A 15,546-nucleotide genomic window follows, 5' to 3' on the forward strand; every position below is an offset into this window, starting at 1 on the left:
CCCAAAGGTGCTCAATAGGGTTCAGGTCTGGACTTCGCGCTGGCCAGCGCATAACAGGGATCCCAACTTCTTGCAGGTAGTCTCTTACAATTAAAGCGGTGTGACAGCGGGCGTTATCGTGCATTAAAGTGAACCCACTGCCAACAAAACCCGCATAAGGGACAACCTGCTCCTCTAAGATCTCTGTTATGTACCGAGGAGCAGTCAGCGACCCTTGCCCGCGAGCACTTCCAGTCCGAGAAACACACACAAGGTTCGTTTTGCCGTCGATTGACATGCCGCCCCAGAACATGCACGAGCCACCCCTGTATTCCACTGTCTCTTGAATACAGGCTTGTGCGAATCGTTCCTCTTGCCTCCTGTACACTCTTCGACGCCTGTCGTTGCAGAAAAGACACACTCTCGTCTCATCCGAGAAGAGCACAGCCCTCCATTGGTCTATTGTCCAATCCACATGGTCACGGGCAAATTGCAACCGGTCTCTCCTATGCTGTGCAGTCAATTTTGGCCCTTTAGCAGCCCTGTGAGCTGCAATTTTCTTCTCCCGCATTCTTCTTCTAATCGTGGAGACGCTTACAGACGTTCTGCGAGCTGATCGCAGTTGTTGTTGCAGCTCAACAGCATTGGAGAACCGATTACGTAAATACGTCGAAACAATGAAGCGATCGTCTCTTTCGGATGTGCACCGTTGTCTTCCAGATCCACGTCTTCGGATATAGCCACCAGTCTCTTGGAAGCGTTGGAACACTCATCGAACGGAAAAACGACTCAAGTTCAGTTGCCGAGCAACATCACATTGGCGCATCCCTGATTGCAGTAGTGCAATGACTTGAGCGGCTTCATCTGCAGTGGTATCCATCTTCTGGCGTATTTTTCTTACGGAAGCTGTTCACGTGTGTTCACTTCAAAGGTTGAATAGCGAATGAACCACATTTAACCCGGGTCGCCCGTTTTATACCCTTGTAAGGAGGTGCAATTAGTGACCGTTGTAATGCGTATTTTGACAACATTTTTTTAACGTTACGTGCTAATGAGATCTGTTGTGTTTAGGAATTCTATCCGTTGTTAATTTAGAGATCGTTAAACATACTTTCAATTGATACCAATATTAATTGGGTTTAATGTATTCGTTGCTGGCGGGACATGCTTGAAACTTATTTTCGAAGAGGTGCGATTTTTGTGACGCCGAGTTTATAATAATCGGGATTTCTAGATTTGATTATTTCAGGTTATCTGCGAAAATAACCTGTTACGCTAATAATTTAAGTGGTATATCATATTGAGTTTGAGGCTTCAAAAATATAATTGTTTATTCAATACTGTCTACACGGCATGAATTTAATGAAAAGTATATTTATTTTTTACATAATAGATAAATTTTTCTGATTTCTCAAACGCTTAGGTGCCTATATTAATCAAACTTCAACCCAAAATCTAACTTTAACACTAACCAAAAGCTATATCCCGCTAACCATTGAAACAAAACCAATAATAATACTTCACTAATCGAAAGTCAAATACCGGTACGATATTTACAATTAACAAACGCAATTAAACCACGACTAGATTACAACTGCAGATAATTTTAATACATCGTATAAATTTTATAAATGCTCACAACCGGAACAAATAACATGTATAATAATAATTAATATACATGGTTACAAAAAAAACTTAAAAAAATATATTTATTTATTCTTCATTGTATATAGGTACAATAATGAAAACAAAACCAAATAACAGATATACAATGGGCCGCCTTATGGCTATAAGCCATTTCTTCCAGGCAACCGCCCGTCGGACGTATTTTATTGCCACCGATCCTTGTACAAAGTTTTAATTAAATCTGTCCGGTTAAAATGGGTCAAAATCTACTCTAAAGGAATCAGTTACCTACAAAAATAGTGGTGAAATAAATAAAAGCATGTTAAAAATAAACATATTGAAATAATTTTCTATTCATTGAATGCAAATGGATGAATCCAAACAACAAAAGACCTCCCCTTTGACATACGAACACTTCTATAAATAAATAAAAACTAATCGAATTCGAGACGTAAATATTTCAACTATAGACTACAAGCCCGCATAGGACAAAAATATGGGTCAAATGAACCACCAGGGGACATATCTAGAACGATAGCAGAGCAAAAATAATAAGATTCATCACTATGCCGTCACTTGTAAGCTGTCCAACTGAGTGCAGATGAGAATTGAAAAGTACAGGTAGACTCGGTAAATTTTGGTCATATATTTTTGTACGGCATTCTTAACCATCGATAGATCCATTAAAAATAATAAGAAACCGCTCAGTGCCGTACAAAAATGGTGGTCCACCAAGTCAGAATTTTTATTTAATTTCCGAGAGTTACCGGGGGTAAATTTGGTCATTTGACCTTGTACGGCATCTGTGTCATACTATTGCTATACTGCTTTTAATCCATTATTCCGCAACGCCGTACAAAAATCATGGGGACAAGGGGAAAAAATCGAGAGTTGTAATCCCCTCTCTTTACCCATTCCAGGGGGTCATTTGACACAACACGAAATAAATTTATTTTTAAAGTATTTTATGCATAGATAATATTTTTTCATGTGCCGTACATTTTTGTTGGTTCAAAGGGGAAAAATCTGAAAAAGAAAAAAATTCCTTATATCGAAATGTTTGCTTTATATTTTTATAATAAAATATAAATATACATTAATATTAAGAAGCTCGAGGTGGTTAATTATCACCTTGGAAATTGACAGTCAGGTGGAATGGACTCCGTTAAATTGATGAACTAATAAAAAAGCTATGAACGAAAAGATGTGAATTATATGCAATCAGTCCATGAATACAGGTAAAGTCACAAGCAAATGCTAGTAATATATACATATTCAAAATGTACAAGTAAAGCGCTTTCAAATGATACCAAACACTGCATATTTATCTTAACTTTATTTTTTTACTCTGTATGTTTTGTCCGCTAGAGGGCGCCACATTAGATTTTGTGAAACCCCATATAGCCTTTAGCTAGCTAGTCGCTGGTTATCCAGTGAACAATTCAGACGCTTCTAATGATATGTCATTTGTCGAATTCTGATAAGTAGTTTAGAAGTTACGAGGGAATAGATGAACATACATACATGACCTGTAAACAACCATAACCCTCCTTTTGCTTTGCCGTAGTTGGGTAAAAATATGTTAATGCCGTACTGTATCAAATGGCCATAAAGCACCCTTAAAATTGTAGCTTTCGTCGCTTTCATCAGCCTAAAAGATGTGGTCTGCACAAAAATGTACGGCATCGTTTTTTCCTAATTTATCTATGTTAATACTATTTAAAACAACGGATAAAGTGTAGAAAACTATTATATTTCATTAATCTACGATGTTTAAACTTTAACAAAATTTCTGGTTTTGCATTTCTCTATAACTTTTTTTAGAACGGTTTCTTTTGAACGGCAATACTATACAACAATTGAATTTTACAATATCATGTTAAAAAATAAGTTCCCGTACAGGGTCAAATGACCTTACAGCTCTTTATATTAAGAATTCGATGAAATTAAGATGATTATTGGTATACATTTAAAAGAACAATTATTTTTTGACGGCATTGCTTTTAATAGTACTTTTGAGTGCTAGATAATGTTTTGGAACCGAAGCCGTACTTAGTCAAATGACCCCCTGGAGTGGGGAAAGAGAGGGGATTGCAACTCTCGATTTTTTCCCCTTGTCCCCATGATTTTTGTACGGCGTTGCGGAATAATGGATTAAAAGCAGTATAGCAATAGTATGACACAGATGCCGTCCATGGTCAAATGACCAAATTTACCCCCGGTAACTCTCGGAAATTAAATAAAAATTCCGACTTGGTGGACCACCATTTTTGTACGGCACTGAGCGGTTTCTTATTATTTTTAATGGATCAATCGATGGTTAAGAATGCCGTACAAAAATATATGACCAAAATTTACCGAGTCTACCTGTACTTTTCAATTCTCATCTGCACTCAGTTGGACAGCTTACAAGTGACGGCATAGTGATGAATCTTATAATTTTTTGCTCTGCTATCGTTCTAGATATGTCCCCTGGTGGTTCATTTGACCCATATTTTTGTCCTATGCGGGCTTGTAGTCTACTATTTACCTACTGTTTGTTTTGTTTGTCAATTAATATTTAAATGGAAAACGTGTAAAGCCGGCTACTCATGTACCTGCCGCAGGGGCAATATTGGAACAATCTCGGTTGCACGGCAGTCAAAGCAATTTCAGCTGTTCTCTAAATTGCCCCTGCTAACCTGCTTGCCTACACACATCAATTAAGGAGCTAATTAAGGGTGCAATTCCAATATTGCCCCAGCTACAGTACGTGAGTAGCCGGTTTAAGAGCCATTTATACATATTGAAATTAGTAATGATATATTTTTTTGTATTTGATTAGCTCTATCAGGGCTCTATCATTACAATTGTCGCAATTTTACAAATTTCCCAGTGTTAGAAAAATTCCGTATTTTTTGTTTTCGAAAAATTACAGTTAAACCGTTTACCGTACAAACTTGTAACAAATTACCCATACCACAGAAAATATAATACTATACCTACTAGAAACTATACATACATAAGTATAATAAATTAGAATAGTCAATAGCAAGGAAAATTACACGTAATAATTAATCACTATAATTACTCAAGCATTTGAAAGTTTAATGAATGTATTGCCAAATGTAAATATTGGCTAGGCTTGCGGTCAATGAACCGAATAACGAATTTTCTGAAAAATGACTAATAAAAAACCAAACGAAATCGGGTTAAAACGTTCGTTCTAAGAATTTGAAAGCTTTACAAAAGTACGAAAAATTGGAAATATTATTCATTACGATTTTATAATTTATTATTCATGTCAGAGAATCCATTAAAATGCTCACATGATTGTTCATTGATATTTTTATATTTATTCACAAAATCCGAATTATTCAAAAGAAATAGTCACGAAAATTTTAAAATAAATTTAATTTATTTATTTAAAAAATTGATGAATTAATGATTGAATGATGCATTGAGCCATCTTGAGGTAAATGCTACAATTACATTGTAACAATTTAGCAAAGTATCACATATCTTTTGATAAGTAATCTAATCGATCCATTTGTAACTGACCTACGTCAACAGCGCCAATATTTATCGAGCAACGATAGTCCATCACTTTGCTTTCGATGATTCAACAAACTTTCTTATTTATGGAAACATCTGGAATTCCACTGGGTAATATACCTATGATATAACCGCTTACCGCTTATCCCGGTTTCGTCAGTAAAATGAAGCTTTCCATTCGTAACATTTTAATATCAGTCAAGTAGCTTTTGTGTTGATAAACAAACAACTAAAGAACAAATCTATCCTATTTAAGTTTAGATCTAAATCTATACAAATATTATAAAGAGGAAAGGTTTGATTTTTTGTTTGTTTGTTTGTTTGTATGAATTGAATAGGCTCCGAAACTACTTGGCAGATTTGAAAAATTCTTTCACTGTTGGAAAGCTACATCATTTCTGAGTGACATAGGCTAGGTTTTATCCCGGAAATCCCACGGGAACGGGAACTATGCGGGTTTTTTTTTGAAAACGCGGGCGAAGCCGCAGGCGGAAAGCTAGTTAGAAATAAATCGATAATTAAACATACCATGTTTTCACAAACATTTTGTCTAATGGAATATCAACCTCTTTAAATCTACACTAAAACAATCAAAGTGACGATTAAAAACAACTGTTTTACATTAGACAAAACATACAATAAGCAAGCCCTTGCTCTATATATTTGGAAATTTCTCCGAAATACGTAAATAGACTTCTTCTATAGTCTCGCGTTCCCAATCCAATGTGGAGCATGGAAGATAGATGTGTATTTGTATACTTTCAGTAATGGGCTTTCGTTTATAAACAGTTAATTGAGAATAATTTTATTAATAGAACGGCCGTTAAACTTGAAAAAGATTTTCATTAGTATTAATTTAACTATCTAACGAAGAGGTGTATTAAATTAAGAATTAGTCTACGTGTGTATTTATGTTATTAAAACAAATAAAATTAAAAAGTACTAAATAATACCAAAGTTGCTCACAAGAGTTCATCGAAACCCGAAAATATGTGCGAAATTTTAACGAGCATCCTCTTACCGTTAGCGTTCAGATAAATTTCAGAGAAATTGTATGCGTCAACAGGAAAAATATAGTGAAAAGGCTAGACTAAGGTAGTATGCGATAATCTGCTTTTACTGTTATCGTAATGTTCATTAATGTTTTCATAACATTTTAATTGCACTAAGACCATAGTAAAACTAAGAGCCACATTATTGTTTTATGAATAAGAAGGGTCTTTTGTAGAGACTATAATTCTAAAAAGTTAAACATGAATTCAATTAAAAATTTTAAAACGTTCTTTAAAGAGAGTGTGGTGAAAAAGTGATATAATTTTTAACAGCAAACCTACTGTCGCGAATTGTCCAGCATGTGATACTACCCCCTCTAATCACATACATAATTTTTATACACATTAATTAAATAAAAATAACCTATGACGCAATGCATCGAAGTACCAGGACATCATAACTCCCGAGGAGGAGTATGAAAAATGTCAGACGACTTAACAAGCTGAAGTGGCGACGAGACGTTCCGTCCCAGTGACACAGATGCACAACTGAAATAGCACACATGCACATACATCCATACATGCATATGCACATGCACATGGCACATTTCGTAAACGCACGCGCGCTAACTACAATTGCATGGTTGCATAATTGTTATGTTCAATTCAGCGCCTATCTCGTCGTGAAACCCAGTAATTGATGACATCCGATCGTGATTGGGTATCCATTGTAGTCACAGCTCTGTATGTTCAATATGTTTATTGCAAAAAGAGCATAGTAGCTTGGGAATACTGGCATCGTTGTTGTATGTGATGAAGGGCCCTACGACTGCTAATGTCTGTAGCTAAGTCTAAATTCCATACATTTCTTCTCTTTGGACAGCAAAATATGTATTTCACAAAAATTGGTTTATCTTTACGAATAGTTTACAGTACCTACGTAGGATATAATAAAGTATCAGGTAAAGGAATGATAACTTGTAGCATTTTAGACTGTTACATAATATTCCATGACTTCATTCGCACTGATCCTCCGCAGTATAGAACAGTAAGTACAACATCAGAAAAACATTTTCAATGTTCGCGACGAAACGTGTACAATTCCTAAGTAAGTATACGAGCAAACTAAACCTGCCAAATGGGGATTTCCACATGGCGATTCGCTTTGAATCGCAAGTAGCCATACAAGTTTTACGAATAGATCCTCTTAATTGTAATAGAAATTAAAGATGTAGGGCATATTGCACAAAGTGACCGCAGGCGATTAACTTACACGTGTCATAATAAGCGATTTCGTGTTTAAAGTGGACATACCGACAGATACCGAACAATTAAGATTATAGGCTCTATAATTTTCTACAGAAATTTGCGCGTTCCAACAATATGTATCTTATTGTAAGGGAAGAGAGTACAATATTGAATTGCGATGTTAATTGCGTTATTTTTTGTTTAAATTACCATAGTCGCAAAAAGAAAACATAGAGACGTGATTAGAAGACGTTAAATGTAATTAATTTCAAATCTAGCGAATTTATTTTCCTACTTAACAAAATTTAGAGGAAATAAATAACATCAATTAAGGTTAGCGCACGTGGAATGGAGCAAATTAATTTCATATTGAGGATAAATTTTAGGAAATTTAACCAAGAATTGACTACCTCCCAAGTTCAAAAGCAATGCATGACATAGATTTTAAGTTTGGCAGTACTAGTAGCATCTATACATATATAATAAATCTGTAGAAGGGTCAATTCTGTACATTGAAAATATTGAAAAAATAAATAGCAGGGGGTGTTACTGGATCGATACCAAACCCAAATATGTGATTAAAAAAATTTTTGTCTGTCTGTCTGTCTGTCTGTATGTGAAGACATCACGTGAAAACTAACGGTTCGATTTCGATGAAACTTGGTATAATTATACCTTATTATCCTGGGCGTAAAATAGGATACTTTTTATCCTGGAAAAATACGTAGAAAAAAAATTAATCTTATTTTTTCAGTTTTATCCATAGACGTTGTTCTGTAGAACCGCGAACACACGTTGGGTATTATTATAGGCGATATTTGGGTCCAATAGATATTTATAAGATGTTATTGTCAGAGTTACTCAAAATGGAGAAATAAACCATCCACGCGAAGACCGACATCCGCGCGGTTCATAACTAAAAATTAAACAGTCTGAGTTCAAGAAAGAAACAGTTTCATGAAAAAATTCTATTAATGAAAAAGTTATGAAATGCAAGATTGAAAAAATCTTCAATAAAAGATTCAAGACTTTTTCAAACATATTACAATACAAATAATTTAAAAGGCTTTTTAAGCTAATAATTATTTTAACAACCTACCTAACAATGTACCTACTACATAAAATCATGCCGATATCCTTACGATATCGCAAATAGATCCTTTCCCGCTATTACAACGGGTTAATACATCCATAAATAAAAATTTTATGTCCCAAAGAAATTTATTTTAAGGGCATAAAATTATTCATAGGTAGTTTTATTAACATTCGTGCATAAAACTGGGTGGATTTTATTTTTTGTAACGTAAACCTCGTCAGGCTATAATTTTACATCGTTATTGTAGACAAAACAAGACATTGTATGATTTGTATGCAATATCAATTTAAAAATGAACAATATTTTTTTTTTCAAAAGCTAATAACGTGTTAATCTTTGATTGCCTTATGTGATAAGTCTGCACTTTACATAATATAGAAAGTTAGGAATATTTTTTTAATAACTCGTTTTTATTATATTATCTTTTTGTAAACTATAAAATCTCTCCGTTTTTCGTTCGTTCAAATTATACTTTTACATTCAATATTGTTTACAGTCCAAAATCCGCCATCTAGATTTATTTACGTATATTGTATGTGCATTGTGTATGTATGTATGTACCCCAGGTCCGGCTAAACCCGTTTGCAATGGAAACTGAAACAATGGCTATAATACTATCCGCATCGATACATCAACATTATTGCTCTTGTATTTTTTACATACAAATGCATGAGGCGCAATGCCAAAAAACATTTTGGATTTCTTATAGAGAATTGCATCTGATCTGACTGTATAGATTTATCGCGTATTTACTTGTGGTGAAGTGTATTTTAAATTTTAATTTTATTGATTTGTTATGTTAGTTTTAATTATGATGACATAATAATAGGATAGGAAGTAAAAGTCAATAATTATTATTATTAACGAATGTCGAAACCAGTCTAATATTCTAGTTCTATAAGTACAAGAAATTAGATCGTCTTCACTAGCTAGTACTTGTTCTAATCCGCCATTACAGCTAAAGTAAAAGTAATGAGCGTATTCCTGCGAGAGCATAGGCCTCTATTATGGCAATTCTTCACAATTGACATAATCGTTTCGCTCGAACATCGCCAGTGAGAGTAAGATGCAAGTTACAAGAAGATTACAGTGCTGCATGGCTGTGTCGGTTATTATATGCAATTTCGCATATCAGATATCGTGTCGCTAAGAACACGTCTCGGCTAGTCGTTTTTGCGGTTTGTCCAGCCGAATTCGTTGTGGGTCAAAATATAGTGGTCGCCCGATCATTATAGAGCTTTTGATAACGATGAAGTTTGAGTCTGCATTTAATGAATTCAAATTGACACAATTGTTGTGATTATATTGTTTTTTGTTATTAAATTGTTTTTAGTTTATTTGCTATAGGAATTTAATTTTACAATACATGCAATTAATCTTATGAATATGAATTAATCGTATGTACTTATTATAAATCAATAAGAGGTCAAAGATAAGAATGAATAAACAACTCACCCATATACAGCGGCGACTGTCTGCTGCCAACGTTGTCATCCACATAGGGTATGCCCAGCGTGGCGATGCCGGTCTGTCCCACGCCGACCACCAGCAGGCACACGAAGAGCCACGGGATCACCACCGCGGTGATGGAAGACCTCGCCGCCGTGCTCTGCATGTGAGCGTCATCACACGCGTTCGACGCATTATCCGCCGAACATACAGGCGCGGCCTCCGCCCTGTGCGATTCTAAATGCACGTCCATAAGCCTCGTGCCGTACAGCATGTGCGGCACCACGCACCCGATCACCCCCACGGCCAGCACCAACATCATACACCCGATCCATCTCGGCCGGTGCCCACGCCCCGCCAAGTATGTAAGAAACAGCGCCGTACATATCTGGCCGATCTCCGTCGCTGACAACAATATTCCCGTCGTCTTCGATTCAACCTTATACAATTTCTCCACCGTTGTCGTCACGCTCACGAAGTACGTGAGGAACATGCCCTGCAGTACCCATCCCCCTAGGAACACCAACATGAACACGCGCGTCGAGTGGAATGCGTTGCGCTGCTGCTCCGGCGGCAGCTTGCAATCGAGGGAACCATTGTTATTTCCGGCTGCTAACCGTTCTTGTTCCTCTGGTGTGGCCTCCACGCCTTTCATGCTTTCCTCGGGTGCAGGGCCGTCGGGACCCGCCTCCCCGCCCGCTGATACCGCCGCGACGACGGGTGCCCTGCGACAATACAAATAACAATTATAAAACGGCTATAGCAAACATCATTTATATGCAACCGATGTAACTCACGTCATAACGCTCGAATACCGAATACGATATAGTGATCAACCCCTAAGTGGACGCGACCGACGGAGCGGAAACAAAATGCACGCGAAGCTCAAAGAACGCTTCCGGCAAGGAATGATGATTAGCGATCGCGAAAACGAACTTGGAAGTCGACGCACTCGAGGCGAGTTGTGCGCATGCTTTCGGGAGAAACTGGATATAAAGCTGCGTGCGCGCACCCAGCCCGGCGCTGAGAGACTGCAGCGTGCAATTGCAGCCGCGGTGCACAGCACCCGCTTCGCCCGCCCCTCGACATCTCCCTACGGGGTTTTTATTGGCCGCCTATCCGTTTTTTATACGGTACACATTTACACACGACGAGAGCCGTCTGCACGTCGCCCTCCTCCGAAGATTCCCTCTCACCCCGGCGACGGAATGTCTTTGTCTCGTGCGTGATGTTTTTAAAGTCTTTATTTACATTTTACAATTCAAATGTAGATGAAGGTGGCTAGTTTTTTTATCTGGCGCTCTTTCAAACCGCGTCTCCGAGTATATTTTTATGATGGAGACGAAAAAAGTACATACACGTAGCTCGGTGAATCAGCGACTAGGTGTGCAATTACCGGAGCGGAATATTAATGCGTGCGAGTGGTCCGACTAACTGGACTTGCAAAACTTACCAACGGGAGGCCGCTGACCACCGAGGCGGACGGTGGTGCACGTACTGAGCGGCGCGCTCCCGGAGGCAAACTATGTGATATGTTACAGGCCAAAGATATCGCTAATTGCCAAATATTTTCGAATCCACGAGCGTCGATAAGCGAGGCGCATTGGTCACTGCATTTCGATAAGTGACTTATGCAACGCGTCGCTATCGACGTATGCCTAATTACCTATCTTTGGAGAGGGAATAGTGAGCCACTTGTAAAGCGGGTTACTGGCCTAACAACCTTAAACAGAATGCCCTATTTATCACACTACGTTCCAGTTTAATGACCAAATAGCCTTGATAACACTTGTATGAATACGCACCCGCAACTCGGCGTTGATTATACAATGTGTCAATAGCGAACACTTCTTAATTTGTACATGCCTAGCGTTTAGATATAATGTGCATATTTACTGAAGTATAGTGTACAGTGTACACAGATTGTAAAATAAAAATAGTTATGCAACATAAGCGAAGCGCAAGCATCGCTACATCGATAAACGGAGCGTGCGTTGTATTTATAACCAACAAATTATATTGTTTACAAATATATACTTCGTTTACGTTAAAACTTTCAAACAAGTTTTCAACAACAAATTTGCCTATTATCGAGTATTTTTAAACTGGCCAAAATTGAGTAGTAATAACAAGCTATATAAAGACATACATTTTGGAAAAGTCAACCTTATAAGCGCAGTAAGGAAGTTTTATCGCCATAAATAAGGCATACACATAATTGAAACTTGAAAACCTCTCAAAGTGATATTCAGATGTATATTTATTACGGGACGCACTAATTTGTGCCTTAATTAACTTTCTCTTTCATCTCTCCACAAATTGTAAATAATATCGTTTAGCCGTACATGAAAGCGATGGCAATCATTTTTCTTGTGTATTTTTAATAGCTTATAATAAAAGCATGAATATATTATAGGTATTTTGTAGTAATTACGAGTACTAGTTATTAGTTACCGTATCCTTTTGTGCTTTATCTTCTTATATATAAAAATGAATCGCAAAATGTGTTGGTAAGCGCATAACTCGAGAACGGCTGAACCGATTTCGATAATTCTTTTTTTATTATATTCCTTGAAGTACGAGGATGGTTTTTATGTAGAGAAAACGTAAATGTACCACGGGCGAAGCCGGGGCGGACCGCTAGTTTTATTTAAAAATGAAAATTACTATAATAACTATAGATATAAGGTAACGTGAAATATAGAAGAATTACCAGTATTATAGTTGACATTAATATTAAAATTACGCAATATTTAAATAATTCGTTAACAACATGATATGCAAATATGTATCTTGAAATTTTATACAGTACTAAAAATGGTACACACGAAAATAAAACTGATAAGATAAGCAAAATATCTCGTTTATCAAAATTGATCAATTGATATAAAATAGAGTCACTATAATAATTTTTATCAACAAATTCGTCACAGCTTACAGCAGCCAAAAAAAATAAATTTAAATATGTATGTATATCAAGAAAAGGGCAATTTAAATTGCGTAAAAAGCGCCATTTCAAACATACCATTACACCAATAATTACAGCATATTGATGACTTTATGGATATAATTAGTGTAATATATCAAAAGCAAATTATGCAAGATACGACACAAGTATATGCCCATGTCCTCGCTTATAATTCAGTGACATTCCAAAATAATCCCATCGGCGATTAATCTTAAACGTCAACCCACATCAAAAATTCGTATGTTTGTACTTACTCACAAAAAGATACGGCTGATTCGCCAAACTTTTCTGTATAAAGATTTAACAGCAAAGAAACCAAGAGGAAATTAACAACATGTGTAAAACAAAAAATGGAGGAACGCAAGTTTTGAACGACGTAATAAAATTCTACTTAGTACAGATAAGACACAAAAGCTAAAACAAAACAACTGTAGATGCACCTAATGTGTTTAAAAATAAAAATTTAAAGCTCGCATTACTATTTTAGATACATTTTCGTTTACCTTCATGTATTCACCGTGAGGACGATAACAAGTAACTATTCAAAAACTTCCTTTTAAAATCATTCATTTTGGTAACCATGCACGTGTTTTGAAGAAAAATATTGAAATCAAATTTAATAAGTGTAGACCACGTAGGTAACATTACTATGATTACGAAGAATCAAACGATATCTTTCAAGCTGAAATGCATCAAACCATTATGGCTACAGTGCGTGTTAAAAGTCAGAAACAATAACCGTTCTTCTGAAACCACAACTTAAAGGTTTAATAATCATTAATACTGCAATAACCGACTCAAATGCGATCATATTATCTACCTCAGATACCATCGCATAGCATAACATCGAAACTCCGATCGCAATCAAATAATTATTGTCAGACCACGCTTTTATTAGCAAGCTTTAACTTCCACACTTCTCACATCCCAATAAATTTCACAGACCATATAAAACAATTAAAAACGCAATAAAACAATGAGGTACATCAATCAATGTAAACTTCGATGTAACTGTGCGTTCGAGTACAGAATAATTCACAGATCGCAAAAAGCGCACACGAAAAAACAAAACCAAAGAATCCTTTTATAAGAAAAAAATAATTGGGTAATGGACAAGGGGCTGAGACTAATAAATAAGGCGAGAGTGGCAATGTGCAGAATTGCATGCGTAAATTTATTTAATGAAGGCGTGCAAACTATTCACATCCCGCTTTATCTCGAGATTATACGGAAATAATTGAGGCTGGAATACTTCGGCTTTCTTTCCATTTTGTTTTCTTGTACATAACTCGGGCTGACAAAAATGTTCAGTACGATATCTTTTACATAATTCACGATAAGGAGCATAAACTTACAACTAAATATTAAATCTCCAACCAAAAGGTAAATAAAATGCGAATAATTTGTGCATTTTAATAGAACTGAGTATTAATTTTGAATGCTTTCCGATGAATCCTTTGAAACTAAATAAAAGAAACGATCAAACATTTTTATTAATTACATATATTTAATTCTATGGGGCGAAAAAATAAATTCAATTTCAATTACAAACACACAAACATTCCACGTGACTTACACGAAGATGTGAGAGGACGGTCGGTCAAGGTGATCCGCAACATACCCATATGACATTGTGCCCTCAGTCCTCACGATGTACTCGCTTAGAAGAGCTTTGTTTTGTGCAAACAAATTGATTTATAACACGTGTATCAGAATGCACTTATAAGTCACATATTTTTATAAAAAAATATATTTAGTAAGGAATTATGTCCTAAGCTAAATGGTCCTTCGAGACAAACCTAATTCAAAGATGAAACAGTGCCTCATCATATAAATGTTATGATAAATCATTTATAAAATGGATATGGACTAAAAGACTCTACTTTCTGAGAAAGCCGACCATCACGACATAAGAAAGAATTCTCTCCAATCAGATTAGCGTTTAAAAATGTGCTTTCCACTTAAGAAGTAATTACTTCTCTGCAATCTCCCGAAATATACTTTCAAAAGAAACCGCTGTGAGTCAGGATTTTACGTCAATTATATTTGAAAGAAGATACGTTACTTTACTTTCATAATGCAAACGTGAAACGATTGTTGAACTTTTGAGACATTTTGACAAAACATCATTTGTAAAAGCGACAAGGAATAGGGAAAGCGTAAATGAAATTTGTAACCTGACCAATGTCCAATGTGAAGTTTTACCTCTAATCTAACCTTTAAATTTAAAAATAAAAGTAAAAGAAGTAGCTTTATGAGCTATCTGCAGTGGTCACATATAGGTACATAGAGTATAGACCATTGGTTCCATTTACCGCCTTATCCACCAGAAACAAAATATTGACTGTCCCTAGACGAGTAAATACCTCGATCCTAGATGTAGTGTATATAGTCCCTAAAATATGTACTAATGATCATATCAGCATAACTTCTATAAACATGACAACTAAACCTTAGGTTTTTGCTTGTCTGTAAGAAAATACGCATAATTTCTGCTCAGTACCAAGTAGGTACTTACAGATTCTTTAGAATACACTTTATTAATTAATTAAATGCTCTTTAAATGGTCCTTTGCGTGTTACGAAACTTAACAGACGCTTCTGCGAAAAACATAAAAGTATGACATGGCTTTGAAATTTTTAAATTAAATTGAT

The 15,546-nt window shown here is 35.9% G+C and overlaps 1 protein-coding gene and 1 long non-coding RNA gene across 5 annotated transcripts in view; one reads left to right on the plus strand and one right to left on the minus strand.

Moving 5' to 3' along the window:
- LOC149487480 (uncharacterized) overlaps positions 1-15,546 on the plus strand; it is a 128,658-nt gene that overhangs the window by 34,499 nt on the left and 78,613 nt on the right. The gene's annotated exons all lie outside the window — the stretch shown is intronic.
- LOC149487482 (solute carrier organic anion transporter family member 74D-like) overlaps positions 1-15,546 on the minus strand; it is a 64,655-nt gene that overhangs the window by 21,842 nt on the left and 27,267 nt on the right. For 2 of the 4 annotated variants that reach the window (XM_089696111.1, XM_089696110.1), the window contains exon 2: positions 9,931-10,649. In XM_089696111.1, coding sequence (XP_089552237.1) covers positions 9,931-10,579 — 649 coding nt within the window. In that variant the 5' untranslated portion in view covers positions 10,580-10,649. Of the gene's footprint in view, positions 1-9,930; positions 10,650-10,721; positions 10,968-11,377; positions 11,527-15,546 lie in introns of those variants that run through there. The other 2 variants (XM_089696112.1, XM_089696109.1) reach the window with 2 other exon arrangements.

The sequence above is a fragment of the Colias philodice genome, chromosome 6 (genome assembly GCF_061535455.1).
Source record: "Colias philodice isolate Cphi_HAF_F1 chromosome 6, ilColPhil1 Martin Lab GWU primary, whole genome shotgun sequence".
Lineage (NCBI taxonomy): Eukaryota > Metazoa > Arthropoda > Insecta > Lepidoptera > Pieridae > Colias > Colias philodice.